Genomic DNA, 23,453 nt, shown 5'->3' on the forward strand with positions numbered 1-23,453 from the left:
AAATTGTTTGTTTCATTGGTGGCATCTTTTATACGCTGCCTTTCATATGCCTCAAATGCTGTCCATGCTTATGTGTATGCATAGCACCAATAATAGTTAATGCCTGAAGGGTTAATAAGAATGAAAGGAGATGGCAGGGCGCGCAGGTGATGTGGCCTGCAGGTGGCCGGAGGTGGTGGCATGTGAAAGGAGTATTGGCAGGAGAGGATGCAAATCTCGAACTTCTGTTTCGTTGCATCGAAGTTTGTCTGAAATCAAAGGCTGTAATGAGAAAGGGGCAGAAGGAAGGAAAGGAAACGAGGTAAACCAGAACGGGGCGGAAGGAGAGAAAGGATGAAGAGGGTATTAAGGAGGAAGAAGAACGCCGTCGGCAGGTATGACAAGTATGTGACACTTTTGCGACCTGTCATGCTATCACAATGCCTCTGGCAGGCATGGCAGCACATGGCAAGCTTTCAGGGCTGAGAGCTGCTATAGCCACTGTCCTTGTCAGTGGACAGGCATGAAGACACTCAACTGCATAGGTTATCTCTTTGTAATTTGTAGTAAACAGGGCGTATACAAGAGTATACGCTCATCTCATCACAGCTAAGACATCGAAGGGAGAGCTGTCAACCACAAAAGAGGTGGTGAAGGAAAAAAAAAATTGATGATGGCCTAGCCCTGCTAGTCCAGGATATGCGTAGCATAAGCGGGATGACATCTGGTTCGGAAGAGTTTATATATGAAAGGCGCGCATTCACTCATCATCATCAGCCTGACTACACCCACTGCAGGGCAAAGGCCTCTCCCATGTCTCTCCAATTAACCCTGTCCTTTGCCAGCTGCTCCCACCCTATGCCTGCGAACTTCTTAAATCTCATCCACCCACCTAACCTTCTGCCACCCCCTGCTACGCTTGCCTTCTCTTGGAATCCACTCCGTTACCCTTAAGGACCAGCGATTATCTTGCCTTCGCATCACATGCCCTGCCCAAGCCCATTTCTTCCTCTTGATTTCGACTAGAATGTCATTAACATGCGTTTGTTCCCTCACCCACTCTGCCCGCTTCCGGTCTCTTAACGTTACACCTAACATTTTCCTTTCCGTGGCTCGCTGTGCTGTCCTTAACTTAAGCTGAACCCTTTTCGTTAGCCTCCAAGTTTCTGCCCCATAGGCGAGTACCGGTAGGATACAGCTGTTGTACACTTTTCTCTTGAGGGATATTGGTAACCTGCTATTCATGATCTGAGAGAACCTGCCATATGTGCTCCACCCCATTTCGGCTACTTTAACTATCTTATCCATATTGCTGATGACATTGCCCTCCTTGTCTCTTAACGCATACATCTGGTTTTTCTCTATGCTTAGTTTCCTCTTCACCGATTTTAGGCTGCCTCCGTTCTTTAGAGCATGTTCGATTCTCTCCATATTAAACTTCCTTATGTCGGATACCTTGCGCTTATTTATTTTGTGCCTTTATTCACGGTTAAACACCGAGCTGTCATGGCGGAGTGGTAGTGTCTCCACCTCAAATGCCAAAGGCCCTGGTTCGATTCCCAGCTTCGACACAGGGCTTTTTTATTCACCTTTGTGACGTCACTGCTCCTCACGCATGCGCAGCACAGCTCTCCAGGATGCACGCGAAACTGGTCAACCTCGGCCAGTGTAGCTTATGCTACAAAAGGTGAATCCTGCAAGAAGTATAAACTTGAACAAATTGAAGGCATTATATACGGGTTCTCGAAGGCAAACAAAAGGCACTGCCCAGCTGATTGTGCAGGTTAATGAGAGTACTGGACAATACTGTATCAACAGGGGACATAAAGTTTCAAAAGAGATCAGCTGTTACCTATTTCATTTAATGCTTCCAAATGTGAAGGAGTTGCATTATATTTTAATCTGTAGCGAAGGAGGTTCTGCACCGACCAAAATGGGCTGCCTCCATCCCATCCCATATCAGAATCCCCGGCAGAGAAGCCCAACTGCAGCAAGTTATAGCCAACTTCAGCTGTACAAATTAAATATTCACAACTCGGCGACCGTCTTCTCCATTGATTTCATGGAGGCAGATGGCAATAAGTTCAAATGACTTTGTCTTTCACAAGCTGCTTTTTAACACTTGCTTTAGTGATGAGAGCAAATGCGTTACTCTGCCCAACTTACAGCAGTATTGGGAGTGCCAATGGCATTGCCATGGTGGGTTTGCTGAAACACACTTGTGCAAAGCCTCATCGTTTTGTATGTAGAATACACTAGCCAAATTTAAGCATTTTCTCCCAGGTATTGCTACTTTCCAAGTGAACTGGGCTTGAACTAATCCTGAAGTCGTTCTAAAGGCTGTCGCCATCTCTGCAGGCTGGCAGCTGGAAAGCATGGGTTATCCCCTTCTGAAGCTGTTTATGTTCATAGGTAGTTAGAGGCTATTCTGAACCTATTGAAATGAAATGGAAAGGGAATACGAGCCCTTCCTTTGAGCTTGTGCTTTGGACAATGACTTGGATTAGCTGGAAGGACACCTTGTGAGGTGGTGTAGTCAATGGCAGCCGCTCCACCCATACTAGCAGGGGCAATCTGAGTGCCACCAGTTAGGGCTCTTGCCTTTCCTCTTTGAGTAGGCACGGCCACTTGCTTCTGATGACAGCTGCGAACGCAGCACAGGTAAGAGGGGGGAAGTGATGCTTTTGTTGCATTCAAAGCTGTATGTTGCCTTTGCCCAATCCATCTTTCTGCTTGAGATATGGAAGAAACGACCACTGACGTTGCGGCACCAACACACTTTTAGAGGTGAAGTGACAATTTGCGTGCCCTCTCACTTGATTGGTTTTTTGACAAAATATACGCCCAGCTATATCAAAGAGCAGCTGTTTGTTACTGCAACAATGTTGTGTTCTTTTTTCGTTTCCGGACATTGATTGGGGGGGGGGGACACTAGCATTTGCATCAGTTTAAAATGTTGCATTATGATGCGCATGTTGAGTTCCTTATATGCAATGCTCGAGCGTAATTAAAAATGAAATTATCCTGAATGCATCAAAATTTGTAAGGTACACATTATACTAGTGTGCTAACTGTGCCAGAGTCAAGATAACCCAGTCAAAAAAATTCACTTCAGTTAGCAACTGGTTCTAAATGAATTTAAAGGGAATCATGTTGGTTCCATCTGGAATAGTGGTTTAAACTTTATAGTCCAGATAGACTTTCTAGTTGAGAAATTGGTTTCCAACTGGTCCTGAAAGTACTTAAATGTTATTGAATTGGTCTTAGTTGTATTTTTCAACACTTCCAATTGGTTCTTGTTGATCATAGGTATTGCCTCACACATTATAGCATGTTACACAGATCATGCAGAAGAAGTGCTGCTCTTGCAATAAAATTATATCATTAGCTCCACCTGCTGAATTGAATTCATTGTTTTAACCTCTGCCTTGTTCGAAATTAAACGAAGTAACTGCTCAACAAGCAAGCGCCACTGGCTCAAGCATGAGTCCCATTGCTGGGTTTATAAAGCTGAAGCAAAACCACATTCTGTGTACATGTATGTTGCTGTGGTTTATCTGCTATGTGTGCTTGAGGTTTTTGCTAGATTCCCATAAAAGTGAATTATTTCAAGTCACTTGTAAAATGACAGCCTTCAAGTCCTTGTTGTTCCTTTTGCTTCTCCTGAAGGCTGTACAATATTATTTCCCTCACAATGTATTTTGCATAACGTACCGCTAGGTATAAACTACATATCTAGGAATATATCCGGGATGTATACTCCGTGCTTTCTGCCTGCTGTTATATGTTATCGCCTGTATCGTTTCCACTTAGCTCCAAAAGTCAGAATTCCATTTAGTCCACTTAATTCAGTTTGTGGCAAAAGTTGGAAAATTCAAATGTGTAACAATTAAATGGAAGTTTTCCAATTTGACTGGGCCGGATCTTGAATCGCTGTATGTAATGAGTGCGTGTAAACTGACATGTAACTGTGTCAGACTAACGAAGCCTTTCAATTATACGAGTCGCGTTCGCAACCTGTCGAACTTTGTCCTGCGCAAGTTACGGGACCTCAACCAAAACGGGTCAGCTATTACTGCTGCGAGTTATAATAAGCTCTGCCAGCTCAGTTCAATGGCATGTGACGTGACGGCTCAGCTTTGACCGGTCGGTCAGTCACTTGTGAACGGAACATTTGCATAGTTTCACGACTTCCTGGTTGCGATGGATGCGAGGCATTACTCTTGTCCGCCACCGAACAGTGAGCGCCGAAGCGGTCATACTACCACCATCTTCGTAGACAGTCAGATATGTGCAGTGGTTAGTTTGCTGCCAAAGGCGCAAAATCAGCAGGATTCGTGTAGGCCGACGACCAATCGTAAAACGCTGGCTAAACCTGCAAGCAGACGACCGCCTGCGCCGACTGTGCCTCCACCTGCCGGCAGCGTTAAGTAGTGTCCGGCCGCGTTCGTATCGAGGCGTGCCGTTTGACGAGTCACACTGGTCACACTCGAGGCAGCAACAAACAAGTTGGACGCGTCAGTCCGGCTATGCTCGTTGTTTTCCGAGTTCAACCGTCGTGTGGAAGATGAGGTCGGTGACGCTGACCATCATGGTGCTGGCCCTGTGCCGTGTCGGTAAGTGGGCTCTCTCCGCACGCGCTGCACCGATGTCCCGCATTCCTTTGGAAATGGGCGCGGAGAGCTCGTCGCACCCTGATCACTGCTGGAACCTGTGTGTATGTTCTGCGCGCGTTCCGAGGCGTCGTGTTGACGTTCTACAAGTTTGAATCTTCTTCGAGCGTCCACGGTATCCCCGTGCGTGCAAGCATCCGCGCGGATGCGCCAACTATCCGTCCGTGCCACGCAAAACGTCAGACACGTAATGCATTCAGAGCTCAGTTTTCAACTGCTGTAACGACTTCCGGATTACGTTCTCTGGATGTAGCGTTGATGGGGCGAGTTGGGCGGAAATTTAAACCGACTGTGAATGCCTGTGTGTGCTTTGATCGTGTTAACTTTTTTCAAAACAGGAGCTGGCGGACTCCGCGCTTTTGGCAACATTAATAACGATCGAGCGCCTGATCATTAAGAAATCGATTGGATGCAGAATAATATACGTACTAAGAAGGTGGTGAGTTGCACAGTCAACGACAGCTTTGATACTGTGAGTGGTCATGGATCGGAAGATGTGACCCATAGGCTTTCTTCGCCACATATGGCTATCCTTACTGATTCATTTGCAGTATTATGAATAGAAAGGGGCATAACATCGGTGCCAACTTCAGTTGAGCTTACACCTGCGGGCCTCATTTCAGTCGAAGTATTGATTGCTAGTTTTTGACTGCAGTATGGTGCAAAAAAGAAACCATGTATTCACAAAAGAATCATTCTAACAAGCTGTTGTCAAAAGTGGTATGTCATGCAGGACTTCAGGCACAAGAAGCATCGGGAATTTATTTCATAGGAGAGCAGTCACCAAAGCAGCATGGGTGTTTGTTACAGTTTCGTTCAAAATATCTCGTAGCAAGAGCTCTTTTCAAAGGTTCATCCTTAAAAACATTTTCTGACGTCGTCTTAGCAAGCCTGTATGTAATATCTGACAGGATTGAAATGATTCAAGCTAGCCCCATGCTTTTAATGATAGTTGTAAAGGATTTTCAGCTACCAAAGCTGAAACAGCAGCTATGGGGAACAGTGTAGTGAAAGGGGTATGGATGAATTTCAGTGACTGGCTTCTTTAATATACATAAAATCTTGGTACACAAGCATTTTCACATATGACCTCCACTGAAGTGCAGCTCTCATATATGGGACCAAAACCCATGACTGTGTGTTTGTTCAATGGCAGAACAGCACAGCTACTGTATCACCATGGCAGGTAGTCATTTGTTTTTCCTGCCATTTAACCTTCTTGGCGGTGCAATAGGCTCATTTTGCAGTTGACCTAAGTGCAAACTTGTTTATGACCATATTTTACATGCAGCTGGGTTGGTCTTTTCTATGCCTGTTGTAGTGTTATGTTAATGTAAAGAAATGTACTGTTAGTCCTCATAGATAGAATTGTAACACGGACCAGACATTTAGTTAGGTGCAGAGCTTTCCGTCTTCATCTGAGGTTGGCAACACATTAAAAAAAATCGCACTGTTTAAAGTTTTGAGATTCCAAGATTTAGTGCTGTAGCATCAATATGTTGGTGTGTGATATGTTTCATTAAATGTTATTACAAAGCAACCTTTTGGTGTTACAAACTCCTAGATAGCTCATATTAAATAAACACTGAGGTCAAATAGAAATTGGTCTGATCGATAGAGTACAACATTCTAATTATAAAGAGACCACTGTCATCAAAAAGTACGTTTTTATGGGCTAAGAACTGAAAAACAAAATGCTGATGTCACCTCCATCACTGGCCGATTTCGCAGGTAAGCTGTGTGTATCGACACCATTTTAACCACAAACCTCAGAGGTTTGCCATTCACTTCACAACGTTGATAACCAGCTTCTTTGCTTTTGAATACATAAACCAGTATATAGGCAATATGTAAGTGGTTGCTCCCGGTTGCTGCGGTGGGTTGATGGCTATAACAAAGCAGTTGCAGTCCCTTAGTAGTTTTATTGTTCTCAGGCTGTGCCCCCTGTGTACATCTGAAGGATCTGTTACAGTCGTGCCTCGTTAATATGGACACTTCGGTTCCCGAGCAAAAGCGCCCATAAAGTGAGTCGTCCGTAATAACGATTTTTGAAGAAATACAAAAAAAATATGACAAAAACAAACGCCTGATGGTTACGGACTGCTTTTTTTGCATAGTTGTGAGCAGTGAAGTGGAAATCAAGCAATGTTGGAAGCTCCAGGTGCATATTCGTGTCGCCATTATCTTTAAAATGATGCAGTGCAAATTTTTGCACGTTTGGAGCGTCTAGTGGTTCACGAGATGCGTGATGGCCTCTTGGTGTGATGAAGTATTTCCTGCTTCGACTCTTCAGATTCCAAGAACTCTATACTCACTCAGCTAGCAGCTGCTGAATGTGGTTTTCAACATAGCACATGCGCAAGGAATTTTTTTTCCGTAGCCATTGATGCAATGTGACAAATGGTAAGGCATGTCAACCGGGCACGTTGCTAATGTACGTAACGAAACCGTGCACATGCAAAAAGGCCATTACTGTGGCATTTGCACTTCTGCACTGCCTTTCGCTGGTGTTCCACACTCAAAATACCGGGGGCAGAACATCTGGCAGAGGCACTCGGGATTTTGTTATCATCGCTGTCCATATTAACGGGACAAAAATACATGGGCTCCATACATTTTCACCCTGTCCATTGTCCAGACAGCGAGTTTCTATATTAACGAGGTGTAAAACATTGGAAAAGGTTGGTTCCTCCCAAAAATTGTGTATAATTCAAGTCGCCCTTATTAATAGGGGTCGTATTAATGGGGCGCGAAAGTATCTTCTCTCCTTGGAGGCTGCAGCCTCCAGAAGAAGGCCTTGCTAAGTTGCTACGGTTGCGTGGTGTTTCATGGGCAGGTGGCTAACATCTCTTCTGTCCTTCTGCAGGCGCTGGGGAGATGTGGTGCTACTCGTGCATCGGCAACCAGCCAGGCTGCAACGAGGAGGTGAACTGGTTCATCCATGGTGCCATCACGTGCCCCCGAGATGACGACAAGTGTGTCAAAATCATCGAGCGCAAAGGCTGTAAGTTGTGCCATTGCATGTGTGCGCGCTGCTTCAGAGAAAAAACCTGAAGCAGTGCCTCGTTACTGCAAACCCTGTAGGAAAGGAAGCAATGTTGAAAGTGACAGCGACCAATATAGTTGCTCTCAGATGTTGTAGATTACCTTTTGCAAAGGTTCCCCAAGCTATGGCACCCAAGGCCAAACAGGGTGCAGGGTTGCACTGAGGTGCGTAGTGATCTGCTGCTGCTTGCTGGTTACGTGCTGGTTTTGGTGAAAAATGAGGGGAGGTGGAATTCAGCATCACTGTCAAGTTTGCACAAAACAAAGCAAAAGAAAATGACCATTACTGCATTACTGAGAAGTTCATACACTCCCACTATGTCCATGGTTATGCTCATTTGGGAGTTTTCCTGATAGATGGTGCTTCAAAGCTATTGACATAAGCATGCCCAGTGACCTTTTTTAAATTTTAAACCATTGCCAGTTCCATTACGAAAAACGCCTGCGGTGCGTGTTAGTATGTTAGTGTGTGTACTTTCAGATGGTACAGAAAATCCTAACGTTAACAAGAAGAATAGGGTGACGTCATCAAGCGGCCATAGGACGCACACAGCAAGCTGGGCACTGCCATTTCAGAAAATCATGTACATGTTTTTCATCTGTATATATCCTGCACTGGCCGACCTCAATGTGACGCCAGTGTTCCCGACTACATTTGTGCCAAAATTGTGAGCAACCGTTTAAAGTCCAGCATTTCGGTTTGTGTCATACAATTTCTCGTTGCATATAGCTTAGATGTGCTAGTCAAGTTGGAGCTTGCGACAAGGATTCAAACCTGTCATATGCACCTTCAATCGTATGTTCCCAGACTCTACTTTTTCTCTTATGGCATGGTTGAGGTGTCCACCGAGATGTGAGACAGTTACTATGCCATTTCCTTTTTTCAAAAAACTAACTTGGGTATTAAAATTGTGATGCAACCATTCATCATACATCCTTGCAGTTAGTGTCATGTGATTTCTCCATTTCTCCTTGCATATAGCGTACATCTCTTAGTCACGTTGGAGGCTAGCTTGCGACAGGTATTCGAACCGAGTGTCCGAGTGCTTCACTCGGGCTCCTGTGGATTCTGCGTTTGTGGAATCAGTGTTCGGAGGCGAGTCTTTGTTTCATTTCTCAGTGTGCAACCTGCATTGAGGTAGAATGCTCGTGATGACACTCTAATGCTTTCGCCTTCACAGCACATGAGGAGTCTTAAATGCCCTCTGAATATTTTTTTTATTAAAGTGGCATCTGTAAGAATTTCTTTTCCCACACTAATGACCGTGATAAGAACTTCACCATTCTCACGTGTACGTACAAACATATCATAGGTTGGTGCTGTGTATGCAGTCCCATGTCATCTTCACGCAACTAAGTTTCAGTTAACAGTTTCTGTTTCATTTTTCATTACTGGAAGCCTTCACTGGCTCAACACAACCCTGCTTAATTATGTAGAGTGCCTGTGGGAGTGCCATGATAGGTCAATTCTTGTTTCAAAGAAGCCAGCATGAAGGTAAAAAAATATATATCTGTAGTACCTGTATGCTTTAATTCAGTGTCTGTAACTCAGCTTTGGGCTATTTTTTCACCTGAGGTTGACTCAGGCCGGTCTCTTTCAACAAAGAGGCATCACACAATCTATTATTCTCATAACAGCGGTGGGAATGTTACGCTAATTGTGCCAACCTACGCCATTGCAATCAACCTGCTATATGCTGCTAGAGATTGGTGGTTTTTGATGAAACTGCTCCAAGGCTGCACCAGAATACTATTCCAGGAACCAAGAGCGACGGCGAATGGGGAGAGGCTTAGGCTACCACGTGATGTGCAGCTGCATGACTCTGTTTCCGTCTCCCTACCTGTTGAAAAGGATAACTGACGAAATTCAACCCCATCCAGCTTTTCTTTCTAGCCCTTTACCGTCTACTATTAGTACACGGTGTGCTCACATTTTGCACATCTGCTTTCGCGGCACTGCCAAAGCCACCCCCAGCGAATATGGAAAATGCACATGCAAAGAAAAAAATTGCTCAAGTAGTGCAAAATTTGGATCCTTCCAAATTTATAGGGCTTTTGCACAGCACTGTCACATGTCCCAAGACCGTGAGAAAGGTTTCGTACTCGCTCCTGGGGATAGCTCAATTCCACAGACTTTATTCGCGCTCACTGTTTAACAGTGCCATAAATGTCCAAGCTTCTGATTTGTCGTCAGTAGAACGACATTAACTCAAACTTTCAGTGTAGAAAGTTTGTTCGTGTAAATAGGAGTTCTGACTATATTGGGCCTATTCCAATAATTGAGTGGCATTCTCTGTGGGCTACTGCATTGTGCATGCATGATCTCTAGTTTGTGTAGTTGCGGATGTCGTCCACCACGCGGGGTTGAATCGTAGATCGTAGTTGCGATGCGAGGAAGTCAGAGTCTCTTATTTGCAAGCAATTAAGAAGAAGAAGCGAAGTGTGTGCAACGCAGACGGCAATGCCAAACTTGTTGGGGGAAGAAATTAGTGGCGCTCGTTGCAAGGAGCACCACACATGAGCGATAAATACTGTCGCAAGAGGCAGTAAGTAACATTACAAAGTTTAGCTAATTTTTCTTAGTTAAACTGTTAATTTAGGTGCATTTAGCCAAGACAGACAACTGCCTACAACCCTGCACCATTCAAATCTTCAATGAGTGCGTTGTCATTTTTTTAAACCGTGGCGCAAGTTGGTCGAAACACCGTCTGTTTTCACATTTTTACCTTTTTTTTACTATCGGGGTCGTGCTACAAAGCCTGCTTCAAAATGGTCTTGGCCCTTGGCCATTCCCACCACTGTCATCAGGATCATCACTGGAGTCGCATCAAGAGCATTGGTTGTATGTTTTCTCTTGTATAATTCTCATCAGGTGGGCTAACTTTCACTGCATTGAGTAGCAAGTGCCATGCCACAATGGAAGATATGTATGAGCTGCCTAGTAAGGGTCACTGTTCTGCATTGGTGCTCTCAGTGTGTTGTGGTGTTCTGTGCACTGTTCTCATCTGCAACCTTGCACTGCTACCAGCATCCTTACCCTGTGAATGTCCTCGCAGCTGAAGTGCTGTACACTCGAGACTGCCTGTCCAACTTGGAGGCGTACCGGCACGACATTCCGGCAGACACCTACGAGGGCTGCCGGCCGGCAGCAGAGAGCCCTAAGCTGGCTGTCTACGTTGACAACAACATTAAGGAGCTCGAACTCAAGAGGTATACTATGGTTGATTTTTTCTTCTTTTACGTCCTCATATTCTCAAGGCAGTGCCTTGGGTACCATGCAGCGCACTTTCCGGTGGTACATCTATGGACACTTCTCAACAGCAGTCTGCATTGCCATGATTGGGCAAGCTGATCCATCGGCAGGATTGTTTTCTCTCATGCCACAGTGTAGCTTTTAGCTGAAAAGTTTTTTCTTTGTACAGTGTAATGTTGTGTTGGAGCTTGCAAGGCCTATCTGTGCATTCTGTACTTGCGAAAGGTGTGAGTGAATAATGCAGCAGTAGGAATTTTAGCGGCGTGATCGTCTTTGAGACAAATGAGCTGACACTTTTTTTCTATCGCCAGTGCTCTGAAAGTGATACAACAACACTGTAATAACCACCTATGCTGGTCACACAAGGTTCTACCAATGCGCTTGCATGAGCATTACGAGCCATGGAAGCCCGAGACATTAAACGTAATAATTAAACCTTTGCGTCAGATACCGTATTTACACGATTGTAAGTCGGCCCTTTTTTTGAAACTTAAAATTCCGAAGTGGGGGGGTCGACTTACAATCGAAACGAAACCTTGAACTGCCAATAAAAGCGAGAAAAACAATCTATCAGGGACGCTACTGCGATGTTAGAAGTCTTTGTTTGCTCTACGGCTCCAAGCGTAGCATTCAGGTATTCCGTGGGCATTTTGGCCAGGATATTTCATTTTTTATTTTTACTGCACACACCGTTACCCACCGCGATGGTTCAGTGCTGCTGAACAGGATACCCGGGTTAGAACCCGACCGCGGCGGCAGCGTTTCGATGGAAGCGAAACGCAAAGGTGCCCGTGTGCTGTGCGATGTCAGTACAGCAGGTTAAAGATCCCCAGGTGGTCGAAATTATTCGGGAGCCCTTCACTACAGCACCTCGTTCTTCCTTTCTTCTTTCACTCCCTCCTTTATCTCTTCCCTTACAACTGGGTTTCCGCCGATATTTGAGACAAATACTGTGCCACTTCCTTTCCCCCAAAACCAATTTCATTTCATTTCACTCGCGGGAAGGGCCGCTGTCCCGCTGTTCCAATCGCGGAGTCTGCGCCAGCGCCCGGGAGTGTCGCTAGCTGATGGAAGAGCCGCTATTTCAGTTGGTTGCGCAATACGTAACAGCGGCGCTTCTGGGGAATGCCGATGTTTGCTGGAAGAGCCGACGCCCCGACACCGATCACTCTTTGTTTGGTGGTGCTTGGAGTTGGTGCTTTTGACTCGACTGCCGGCCGCGTGCTTCGCCATGAGCTCTCTAGGTTCGAAAAGCATTCGGCGCTCATTGACTGCAGCGTTCAAGAGGGAGGCCATCATTTACACTGAAGAAACCAACAACTGCGCGGCGGGCCGCAAGTTCGACGTTTCTGAACGGTTGGTGCGGGAGTGGCGGAAGCAGCGATACAAAATTTTCGATTGCGACTCCAAGCGAAGAGGTTTCCGCGGGCCGAAGTCGGGACGCTTTCTGGAGCTGGAGGTCAAGCTTGCAGCGTATGTCACCGAAATACGTGATCGGTCCCTTCCAGTGACATGCGAAATGATCACGCAACAAGCCCGGGTCTTTGCTGCGGAAGTTGGAATACTCCGAACAGACTCTAAAGCCAGCAGGGCTTGGGCTTCAAAATTTATGAAGAGGGCTGGCTTCTCTCTTCGTCAGCGTACTAGTGTATGCCAGAAGCTGCCTGCTGCTTAGGAGGAGAAAGTTCTCGCCTTCCATAGGCACTACCTCAAGCTCCGCGACTCGCGGCGATACCTGCTCGGCCAAATCGGCAATGCGGACCAGACTCTCGTCTACTTCGACATGACGAGCAACACAACAGTGAGCGTGAGGGGAGCTCGCGAGGTTAAGCTTCTCACGACAGGAAACGAGAAACTTCGGTTCACTGTTATGCTATCATGCTTGGCAGATGGCACAAAGCTCCGACCGTACATCGTCTCCAAAAGAAAAACTATGCCAAAGGAAATGTTCCCGAAAGGTGTGGTTGTGCGAGTGAACGAAAAAGGGTTTATGACGGACGACTTAGTTATTGATTGGTACCGTCGGGTGTGGCTTTTGAGGCCAGGGTCATCCCTCAAAAATCGCAATCCGAACCTCCTCGTGCTGGACTCATTTCGCGGCCACCTTACCGCGAAAGTGAAGGCAGAGCTCTGAAAAGAAGATACAGATATGCTGGTGATTCCCGGCCGTCTGACGGGGCAGCTGCAGCCACTAGACGTTGGCATTAACAAGCCATTCATGGACTTGCTCCGGCGTGAGTACAACGAGTGGCTGGCGGCAGAAGGGCGGGAACTTACGCCAACGGGGCACGTGAAGAGAGCCTCCCTGGCGGCTGTGTGCGGGTGGGTGATTTCCGCTTGGGCGGTCGTTCCACGCGATGTCGTGGTGCGGTCATTTAGGAAGTGCGGGCTTTCCATGGAGGACGATGTGCTGTGGGATTGCAGCGGCGACGATGACGACAGCAGTACCACTGAAGATGACTCAAGTGAGGATGAATAGCCCATCTATGCAATAAATTTTCGTTTTTGAAGCGCTCCACCGGTGTTTTTTTTTTCGAACATGCGATTGGGGGGGTCGACTTACATTTGCGTCAACTTTTTTTTTTTTTTCGGACATGCGATTTGGGGGGGTCGACTTACATTGGAGTCGACTTACAATCGTGTAAATACGGTACATTCATAAGCTCATTTTTCTCGTGAAGAAATTGCAACATGAGTAAACAAATTACACATATTTTAAATGACTCACTTAACTCAGACTGACACTGTGGTTCTAGCGAAGCCACATGTATCTGAGTGGGCGAAAACCTGTGCTGGTTTCGAACAGGAGGTTGCCGTTCGTAAACGTTTTTATTGCTGAAAAGCCGCTTTGATCAGTTACTAGTCACTGCACAATGATGTAGTCTGTGCCGGTGAACCTTGGCTTCAGCCACCAGAAACTGCTCTGTGCCAACAGTGCAGGTCGAGTGCCTGTCATTCATCCATTTTGGGAAGGCAAATATGCGATACCTTTTGTATGTAGGGCCTAAAACGGGAAGACAAAGAGAATAATAGAGGTGAAAAGAATGAGAGGTTTCGAGGACATGTCATCATCATCAGCCTGACTACACCCACTGCAGGGCAAAGGCCTCTGCCATGTCTCTCCAATTAACCCGGTCTTTTTGCCAGCTGCGCCCTCCCTATACCTGCGAACTTCTTAATCTCATCCGCCCACCTAACCTTCTGCCGCCCTCTGCTACGCTTGCCTTCTCTTGGAATCCACTCCGTTACCCTTAAGAGCCAGCGGTTATTTTGCCTTCACATCACATACCCTGCCCAAGCCCATTTCTTTCGCTTGATTTTGACTACGATGTCATTAACCCACGTTTGTTCCCGCACCCACCCTGCCTGCTTCCGGTGTCTTAACGTTACACCTATAATTTTTCTTTCTATGGCTGTCTACCTAGCTTCAGTGACGCAAAGAAAATAGAAAGCAGCAGAAGGCAGCTGGAAAGGGAATAGGTTGAGGCTTCGACAGTGCACTGCGTAAATGTTTTTTTGATGGTAGTTCTTTATAAGGAACTTTCATTTCTTAGCCAAAATTTTTTATCTCACCTGACTGTCTCCTTTGCTTGACGTGGGATGTGTGATCATTCTTTGTGCGTTTGAGCACATTTGTAGAAGATTCTTTCTTTCTTCAGCTCTGTGTGGCATGTATATTATTAATGCGGGAGTTGTAATAAAACTCAGGTGAAAGTTCGTTGCTTGTCTCCTTGTGTGTGTTCCACCTGTGCATTTTTCATCTAATTATGATGTGTTAGTTTTTAAAATGCGAGAAACTTAGAGGCTCTGAAACAGCTTCCGAGGAGAGCACATCAATGCGCTCAATCACTGCACTGTGTGGCCATGAACACATGAGCCATATAATTCTATTCCACACGCAGCCGAGAACCTACGATCACGCACGAAAGTTGGCGAGTCCTTTCCGGCGACTTTACTATGCTCGCACCCTTCACCATTGCTTGCACCTGCATATACCAGTTCAGATATGGCGATTGGTTAGATTCTTTCAGACGTCAGGTGGCTACCATGGCGCAACCAATAAGCCACCAGCGGGTTGGGAAGCTCCGCCCCTAGCGGTGGGGCTGGCGGGACAGCAACCTTCCAGAATGCAAAAAGTGACGGGAGGAGAGGGAAAGGTGCGAAGATGCTAATTCAAATTTTGATTGCAGATAACCAAGTTTCTGCAAGGTGCATGAAAAAAATTCTTGCTGGACAATGTTCATGAAGCAACGTCATGTAACATTCCAGGCACGTCGCAACTTTGTTAGAGCCCTTTTCAGAGCCCCATTACTAGGCCAGTGTCATCCATCCTGCACTTGTTAGGTCTGTTCGATTTCGCGGCACTTGCTGCACCAGTTCCTTAAAGATTCATGGCTATGCCACCAGTGTGCAGCGCCGGTTCAGGCAGTTCAAGTGCACCTTGGCATTGGCTGCTTCCAAAACGAATGGTCGAGTGCAGGCCCGGTTGTCTGCTAGCCTTGGTCTCGCCACCAAATTGCAACCAGCTGAGTGCCACTGACACTAACGGCTGCCAACATCACAAGCTGCATGAAAAATTGTCTTACAGCAAATTGTGATTAAGTGTTGCTGTAAAGCAGCCCCGGTAAGTAGTCATTTTCCCGGAAAAAAAGTCTGCGTCTATTACGCAGGATTTACAAATATGCGCTGAAATGCAGCCAATTGACCACTCAGGTTTGCAATCCTGACGCCACCTCCTCATTTTTAGAAAACTCATAATTTCTTTAGGGCTGCAGTTACAGCTCTGACCTACACATGGGTGCCGCTGTATTGCTGCACTACAGCTGCACTTCCGCTTTGGAGAAGAAAAAAATAAAGTACGTGCCTAGTGCAGCACTAGTTGTGCACTGGCCAGGCACTTTTGCGAAATGAAGGTGAAAGTGCTGCAGCTCTTGAACTGGTGCTGCAAGGGCAACCACACTGAACTGACCACTTGTGTTGTGGGTGTCTGCTTACTCATACCTTGCGTGCCCTCCCTTCCCCATAGGGACTACTACACCTCGGTGGACTACTGCTTTTGCGAGTTCTACTACTGGTGCAACAGTGCCCACAGCACAGTGCCAACGATGGCCATCCTGCTGCCTCTGGCCATCACCCTGTTGCTAGCCTGGTATCCATAAAGAGTCCTCATGCCTAGGGGGAAAAGTTTCACGGCCTGTAGCAGCAATCTGTCTCGCTGTAACTTGACTAACTGGACATGCTGTGTAGCCTTCGCTTTGTAGCCTCAAGAGACCTGTTCATGCCTTCAACAAGTTCACACAGATTTATTTTGTTATGTGCTAGGCTGTGCGCACGAAATCATTTTTTTCCTTTCATTATTTTTAATCAAGAGCACATTTTCTCCCGCGTTATTGGGACTTGGGGAGAGTACTTTACCTGTCTTTAGAATTCATAGGCAGGATACTTGGGAGCTCCGAATGCAGCAGTTACATGTTTTGATCCAGGTTTGTGCATTTTTTATCGTGGCATGTCATCTGTGCTGTGCTGAATTAACTCAGTGCTGCTTCCCTACATTTAACTGCCTTGGGCTTACAGCCAGGAGTCTGTAGAAAAGAGCTGCTTATTTGGGCCTGCATGGCAGGGATGTGATACTGTGGGACTTCTGATGCAGCTGGCTGCCATGATCTCATGGACTCTCCCTGCCCACTGCCTTCACAGTTTGTCAAGTTACAATGAGATAGAGTACATGTAAAGACATTCCATGTGTGTGCATAGCACGATGAATGTAGTGCATGGCACATATCCGTGGGGCCCACTTACATTGCCAGTGTTAAAGTCTTACACGAAACTAAGTAGCAGGCCACCATTTGGAAGGTTGTCCTGCAGCTCCAGATTTACGGCGCAGGGAGTTTTAAATGCGCTGTGTTTCTCTTTAATGCAATGATATAATTTCAGCCTTTTAGCCTGTCTATTGGAATGTGCTGTTCGTACTGTTTGTTAAATGCAGCAGTATTCACTTTACTCGCTCGGCTGCACAAATTAGGGCTGGCAGAGAATTGTCGAGGTTACATAACTATACAGGGGCAGTGCGGCTGGTGTTGTTTCTACAGGCATTGGCCTCCCATCTTTTCTGTCCGTGTGACCTAGCATTGCATCCTGTTTCTCTAGTAGGCAGTTATTGGAACGTATTCTTACACTCATTATGGTATTGGCCAGTAATGGCAGTTATGCAGTGGCGCCCCTCAGCAAAAGATATTGTGATGCACGCACTCAATATGGCTTCGTGGGATTAGAGACAATGTTGAGGAGCAATAGCGAAGGAGATAGTATGACGAGATGAAATGTTTGTGCAAATGCCTTGCTCAGCCAGCAAAGTTTTTGAAAGGCATTGCTCGGGGAAACAGAACTGGGATCTGCAACGCAAGAAGGGTGCCAGGCAGGCAGATGTGAGGCACGTAATGGAATAGCGGTGGTTTTGTCTTGGGGCATGGCAACACGAGGGAAATATGAAGGTAATGCAGTACGTCACTTATGTTGCTTTCACCTTGCCTTGCGACACCTTATTTGGGCAAGCAAGAGTGCACTCGGCCTTTGCAGCCAAGTTTTGACGAACTGCCAGCACCCACATTGTCGTATTTTAACGGGTCGAGTCGGTAGTTTGGGCAGCAGGCACAAGCTGCAAAGGAGCAAGGGATTTCGGGTTGGGTGGCATCTGCAGCAGTGACTGCTGAACTAGGGGCAACTGGCTGTGAAAAAAGAGCTTATGAGGCTCGTTTTTCACATTATTTTCACATTCTCACAGCTTACCATTTCTCATGTTGTTGTCCATGAGCTTGTTCAAGCCATTACATTGTTTGCGTAGGAACATAACCTGATCTGAACTCTTAACTTGTGCCTTTCTGTACTAACTTGTAACTTGTGTTCCGAGCTGGCATAAATGTCCATCTGACCGCAGTCTCATTTCCTTTTAAAAGAGTGGCCTTCAGTGGCCAGAGGCAGTGGAGAGCCTGTGCCTTACTGCAGCTCGTCGGATTTTGTACAGTTGATATCATTGTCCTTCGAGGACGGATTTTGAATAACGTGCATTCTTTGACTTTGGCCGGTTTAATGTGATGTATTGCCCGGCAGGGCCATTTGTCAAAGTGTTGTGGTGATGCAAGCTATACCTGGAGGTTTCTTTTACCGAGGAGGTCTGTTTGGGCTGTACTACGAATAAGTTCCAGAGATTGATCCACAGCTTTTTGAAACTCTCCACCTTAAGGCCCTCTGTGCACTCCTCAAAGTGGAGACCTGTTGCCGTGAGCATGATGTTTGCACATATTCATGTATCTGGTTCATCTGGTCCCGGTTATTGTGTTGTCTCATTAGACCAGTGAAGTGAATTATGTATACGGAGTTGTGTGCATGGTGCACACAGAACAGCAAAGTGTATGCATGCTTCACTGCCATGTTGCTGACCTAATGCCTGCATGCGAGAAATATCCGGTGCAATCTTTCCCAGTGCACGACACAAGTGTGATCAGGACCTTTCTTTCTTTCTGCTGTTTGCATTTCCAGTTTGTCCGGCAGTTCAGGTTGTAAAGCATTGTTTTGTAAAAGCAAGCTTGTGTCCTGGTGTTGTAGGATGATTGTTGAGAATCTTTTTTTTTTCTGTGCACCTTGTGTGATGGCTGCCAAGAGCTTTGTATATATAATTTCTGGAGATGCACTAGACCTGTGTTAGTTATTTAGAATGTCCAAAGAACACAAAAAAATTACAAATAGCACCATATTTACATGATTGTGAGCTACCCCCCCATATCCCATGTTAGGAAGAAAAAAAAAGGCCGTGCCTGTGGGCGGATTCCACAAAGGAAATGTATTAGTCACAGGACTACTCGCCCACACTTGTGCCATCATCCTCGCTAATGCTGCCGTCGTCGTCGGTGCTGCGGTCCCACAGCACGCCGTTGTCTAGTGAAATCCCTCACTTTGCAAACGACCGCACCACAACATTGCGTGGAACAGCTGAAAATTTTGCCTTGCTGCAGCTACCATGCTTGCTTGCATCACCTGCTCCTCCGAAACGTTTAACTTGCGACCCGGCATGCAGTTATTTGTTTCTTCAGCGTAAAGAATCACAGCCCTCTTGAATGTGGCCGTGAACAAGCACTGAACGCGTACTGGACCTTGAGCAATCGTGGCAGCTGATAAAGCACGATAGTAAAAACTGGCAAAACGTGGCCGGCAGTCAAGTCAAATGCTTCAAACAGAGCCAAAGAGAAACTATGCACGAGCGGTGCCGGCTCTTCCATTAGCTGCAGGCGCTCCCTGGAAAAGCTGGATGCTGCTGCTCTGAACTTGTCCTACTACTTTATGGTACAGCATTAATTCGGGACATCCTGGATTCGATCCCCACGCCACCGGGTACCCATCAGTTTTCTAATCAGTACAAGATTTCCCCTGGCCTGGTGTTTGGCTTTCCTGAGGTGATATGCGTGGCAAAAGGGTCTTGGACTAACCTCGGATTTTCAAGTGTAAAAAAAACAAAAAACAGGTAGACTTACAATTGTGTGAATACGTTGTGCTTCAAATATGTGCAAAAAAATCACGTGTGGTCCTGAATGGTCAAAAAGACTGGACTTTTATGTCTATCTCCAGATAAGAGAGACTTCATAAAAGTTTAAGCCAGCATTAAAAAAAAAATGGGACACAGCGCTAGCCCTGTCATTTCTGTGTTTCTTTGGTGCCTTATTTTTTTCTCTGCCTTCAGTTTTCATGATGAGTTACTGACTAATGTGTCAAGGGCCTTACTGGTTACTAGCACAGATGTTTTCTTATGGTGCGCCGTTTATGAGTGCAGCTGACCATCACAGTGTCTGCTACAATTGCATGTGCGATTATTCTCTATAATGCCACTTTTTTTTTTTTGCTTGAGCCATTGATGGAACCTTGAATTGCATCACTGCCTCTGATTTCTGTGATTCTGGCGCACTTTTACAAAACTTTTGTGGCGCCGCTTGTTGGCTGTGTGCATTTTATATCCATCCAAGCTCCTGGGAGTTCTCCTCAGGAGCTCTTGTACTGTTTACTCCAGGTGAAACTCCCAAGATTTTGGAGTTCACATAGAATCTCATGGCAAGTGGGACTGTTATTGTTGTCATTTTTTTTACTCCGCTGCACATATGTATACATAAAACATGGCACTTTTGTACAAAATGAGTGGCACATGAATAAAAAGCTGATGTCAATGAAGTCCTGTACACTCCTGCTACTGCCCTGAGCAAATATGTTGATCCTTCTGGCCACATGCACTGTACAATATTCACACATCCACACCAGATGATGGAGAGATGCATGCAGAGATGGCAAACAGCCACCACTGCATGCATTAAATGCAACTGACGGAAAGGCACTGCAATCTGCGAGTCATCACCAAATGTGGCTGCCTCTGGCCACTGAGCCCAGTGTTCCAGATGAGAGGCACAGATTGCACGAGTGTGTCCACACACAGTTTGAGGGGACGGGTCCACAGTTTGGCACTTGTCAGTAGTCCGACTCGGGCACGGGGGATGGCGGCGGCGGATGGCAGAAGGCACGCTCGTTGAGCGGCGATGGCGGGCAGCTGGCGTCCGACACGCACCCGCGGCTGCGTGGCGTCGGTGGCGGAGGGTTGGGGTCTGAGTCGTACAGCGAGTCATCGCACCGGAAGCGGCATGGGCACGGTTCGCTGTCATCGCACACGTCCGTCGAGCAGGGCGTGGGCCCGCCGTATGAGCGTACTGTGGCCGGACTGGGCGGCGGGTTGGCTGTCTCGCGCGGGTACCCGTTGCTCGATGCCGTGCTCGAGGGTGCCGGCAGGGGCGCGTTGGACGCGGGCTTGGGGTACGGCAGCATGCGGTAGGCGGCGCTGTGTGGCGCCACAGCCGGCACGGCTCCTGCTGACGCCCGGGTCCGCTGCTGGTAGCAGCAAAGCAGCACGGCCAGCAGCACAGTCAGTGATCCAAACACGATGAGGAGCACCACGGTGGTGGTGGCCGTGCGGGCGGCGCTGCTCACGGCCTCACAGACCAGCTCGTCGGAGCGGTCGTCACAGTCAGCTCGCCGGTCGCACACCTGCGCCCGATCGATGCACTGGTCGCGCGAGTGGCAGGCGAACCGGTCGGCGCCACAGCACAGTTCGTCTGACTCATCGGCGCAGTCTGCCTTGCCATCGCACAGCCGCGGCTTGGGCACGCAGCCGCCATCGCGGCAGCGGAACTCGGCGCCCGGCGCGCACCCTGGTGGGCATCCGGCCTCATCCGACCGGTCGGCACAGTCAGCGGCACCGTCGCAGCGGGCCTCGAGGGGCACGCACCCTCCGCCTGTGGCGCAGGCGAACTCTCGCTCAGCGTGGCAGGCGGCCGCCTCGCACTGGCTGCCCCCGTGGCGCAACACCAACCCCGGCGGGCAGGCGCACTGCGCGCGGCTCCCCACCGCGCGGCACAGGTGCGAGCAGCGGTGGCCTACGCAAGGGTGCTGCTGCGATTGCTGGCCCCCCTGGGAGGGCCCGGTACGCCGCACGGCCAGCAGAGCACTCAGGTGCGATCGGCGCGCCTGCACCGGGTGCACATCGGCGCCGGTAAGCTTGTGGGCACGCAGGATGGATTGGTCGTTGCGGTCCAGGATGAATAGGTGCATGCCCGACACGGCCAGCGCGTTGGCCTGCACATTGGACAGGAGCACCTTCCTGCCAGGGAAAAAAGGAAGCGTCACACTTGGCGTCAACGTCAGCATCATCACAGTGCCACCATGGGGATGCCCCCAGCAACCAATGAAGCAAGGAACTGGTTTATGAGGGTTTAATGTCCCAAAGCAACTCTGGCTATGAGGGACATTGAGTAAAGGGCTCCAGAAATTTTGGCCGCCCGAGTTTCCTTTTGACCGCATGCACTGACATCGTACAGTACACGGGCCTCTAGAATTTCGCCTCAATCGAAGCCGTGGCCGGGATCGAACCCGCATCTTTCGGGTCAGCAGCGAAGTGCCATAACTACTGAGCCACCGCGGCGGCTGAAACAAGGAACTGTTAAAGCATTTAGTTGGGCTACCTGGTAAAATTCATGATTTGTAGGGGATCAAAAAAATGCAGATGTGACACAAAGAAACAGGACAAAAGATAACAAGAAACTGCATCCAAATAGTCTTCCTGCAAGTTGGTTCATTGCTGTAGCTGCCAACATGCCCACTCTGCAAAAGATGTACACTTTGGGCCTCTGCTCCGCTTCCTGCACCATTGCAGACAACAGGTATCCTCGATTTGGCTGCAGCTGCACTAGTTCAGGAGGTGCAGCTCTCTCGCACTCGATTTGACAGTGCAGCTAGTGCCACCTGGACTTTGGCACTCGATCTGGATTCGTGCTGCACGAGTTCTTCTGCGCTAGCCTCACGGCGAGTTCTCTTCTCGTGCAAGTATAGTCAAGCCCACTTACAACTAACTACACGGTCATGCGGATTGCGTTCGTTGTATCCGAAGTTCATGGTAAGTGGACTTGCCCTGTTACAGCCAAAAAATACAAGGTCAGATAAAAGTGCAGTTTATTTCTTTAAAAAGTCCATTGTGGATGTCTGTTTCTCTAAAACCCTATCAAGGTGCTTTCTAAGCTCTCCAACGCGGTCATGTGCTCCTGGCCAAGACACTTGCTGCAGATGAGCCGCTAATAACACGAGCGATTGAGGCGTCCACGGCAACAGTTGGTGTAGGCCGGCATCCTCATCTTCAATCCTCGACAAGGACATACATCCGCAAAGCTAATGCAGCGCATGACTCGAGCTCTAAATAAGGCAACACCTCGCCTCCGTTGGTAGGTTCTTGAAGCAGCCTTTGCATGAAAGCAGAGCCACATAAACCTACAGACCAGGTGGGAACTAGCACTTGAACCGAAAACCATCGGCTACAGTTTTTACTGATTGAGGCACACTACTCGATTGCCCTAAACAAGGCTGACGCACACTGCTGCCTGTGCACTGCCTGCACGTGGCCGCCGCGCAGAAGCCGGAGATCCAAACAGGCAGAGGATGCACGCCGCATGACCATGTAGGCCAGCAATTGACTCCGCGCAACTGGTATTCATGCATACCTCTCAAATCGCTGTCATTGACCAGCCATGTTCAGTAGTTCAGCTTTCAACGCTGCCCTTGTCACACTAGCAGTGTCATGAGAATGCCAGTGGTGGAAGGGGGTCCTTTGATGGGGAAAAGCCACTGCGTTCTTGAGTTGTATCCGACTATAGAATGTTACGTCGCAACTGTGGCAGCATTCCTGCATGCTACATCACGAATTTAACTTCACAATAGTGCTTTACCCTATGGCAGCATCTTGGCAGCCTACAATTAGCACGCACGGAATGGCAACGACAGACTGGCTAAAGTAGACTCTATAGGTGCTTGGCTGTCGCGGTGTTCGGCGGCTTCCTGTGTGTTGCACCCATGCCGACGCTGAGCATACTTAAGGGTGGCGTGAATCTTGTTCCTGTTGTTGCAGTTCCACTGCCACTACGCCACGA

The 23,453-nt window shown here is 47.7% G+C and overlaps 2 protein-coding genes across 5 annotated transcripts in view; one reads left to right on the forward strand and one right to left on the reverse strand.

The window, feature by feature from the left end:
- Window positions 1-4,386: 4,386 nt before the first annotated feature.
- On the forward strand, window positions 4,387-20,163 carry crim (QVR superfamily protein crim). The gene is made up of 4 exons (XM_077661136.1): window positions 4,387-4,595; window positions 7,519-7,656; window positions 10,754-10,907; window positions 15,977-20,163. The coding sequence occupies exons 1-4, from the start codon at window positions 4,547-4,549 to the stop codon at window positions 16,107-16,109; spliced, it is 474 nt and encodes a 157-aa protein (XP_077517262.1). The 5' UTR covers window positions 4,387-4,546; the 3' UTR covers window positions 16,110-20,163.
- Window positions 20,080-23,453, reverse strand: part of arr (low-density lipoprotein receptor-related protein 6) — a 79,488-nt gene continuing 76,114 nt past the window's right edge. For 2 of the 4 annotated variants that reach the window (XM_077661134.1, XM_077661132.1), the window contains one exon: window positions 20,080-21,637. In XM_077661134.1, coding sequence (XP_077517260.1) covers window positions 20,455-21,637 — 1,183 coding nt within the window. In that variant the 3' untranslated portion in view covers window positions 20,080-20,454. The remainder of the gene's footprint in view (window positions 21,638-23,453) is intronic. The other 2 variants (XM_077661135.1, XM_077661133.1) reach the window with 1 other exon arrangement.

Source organism: Amblyomma americanum, chromosome 4 (assembly GCF_052857255.1).
Source record: "Amblyomma americanum isolate KBUSLIRL-KWMA chromosome 4, ASM5285725v1, whole genome shotgun sequence".
In the NCBI taxonomy this organism is placed as follows: domain Eukaryota; kingdom Metazoa; phylum Arthropoda; class Arachnida; order Ixodida; family Ixodidae; genus Amblyomma; species Amblyomma americanum.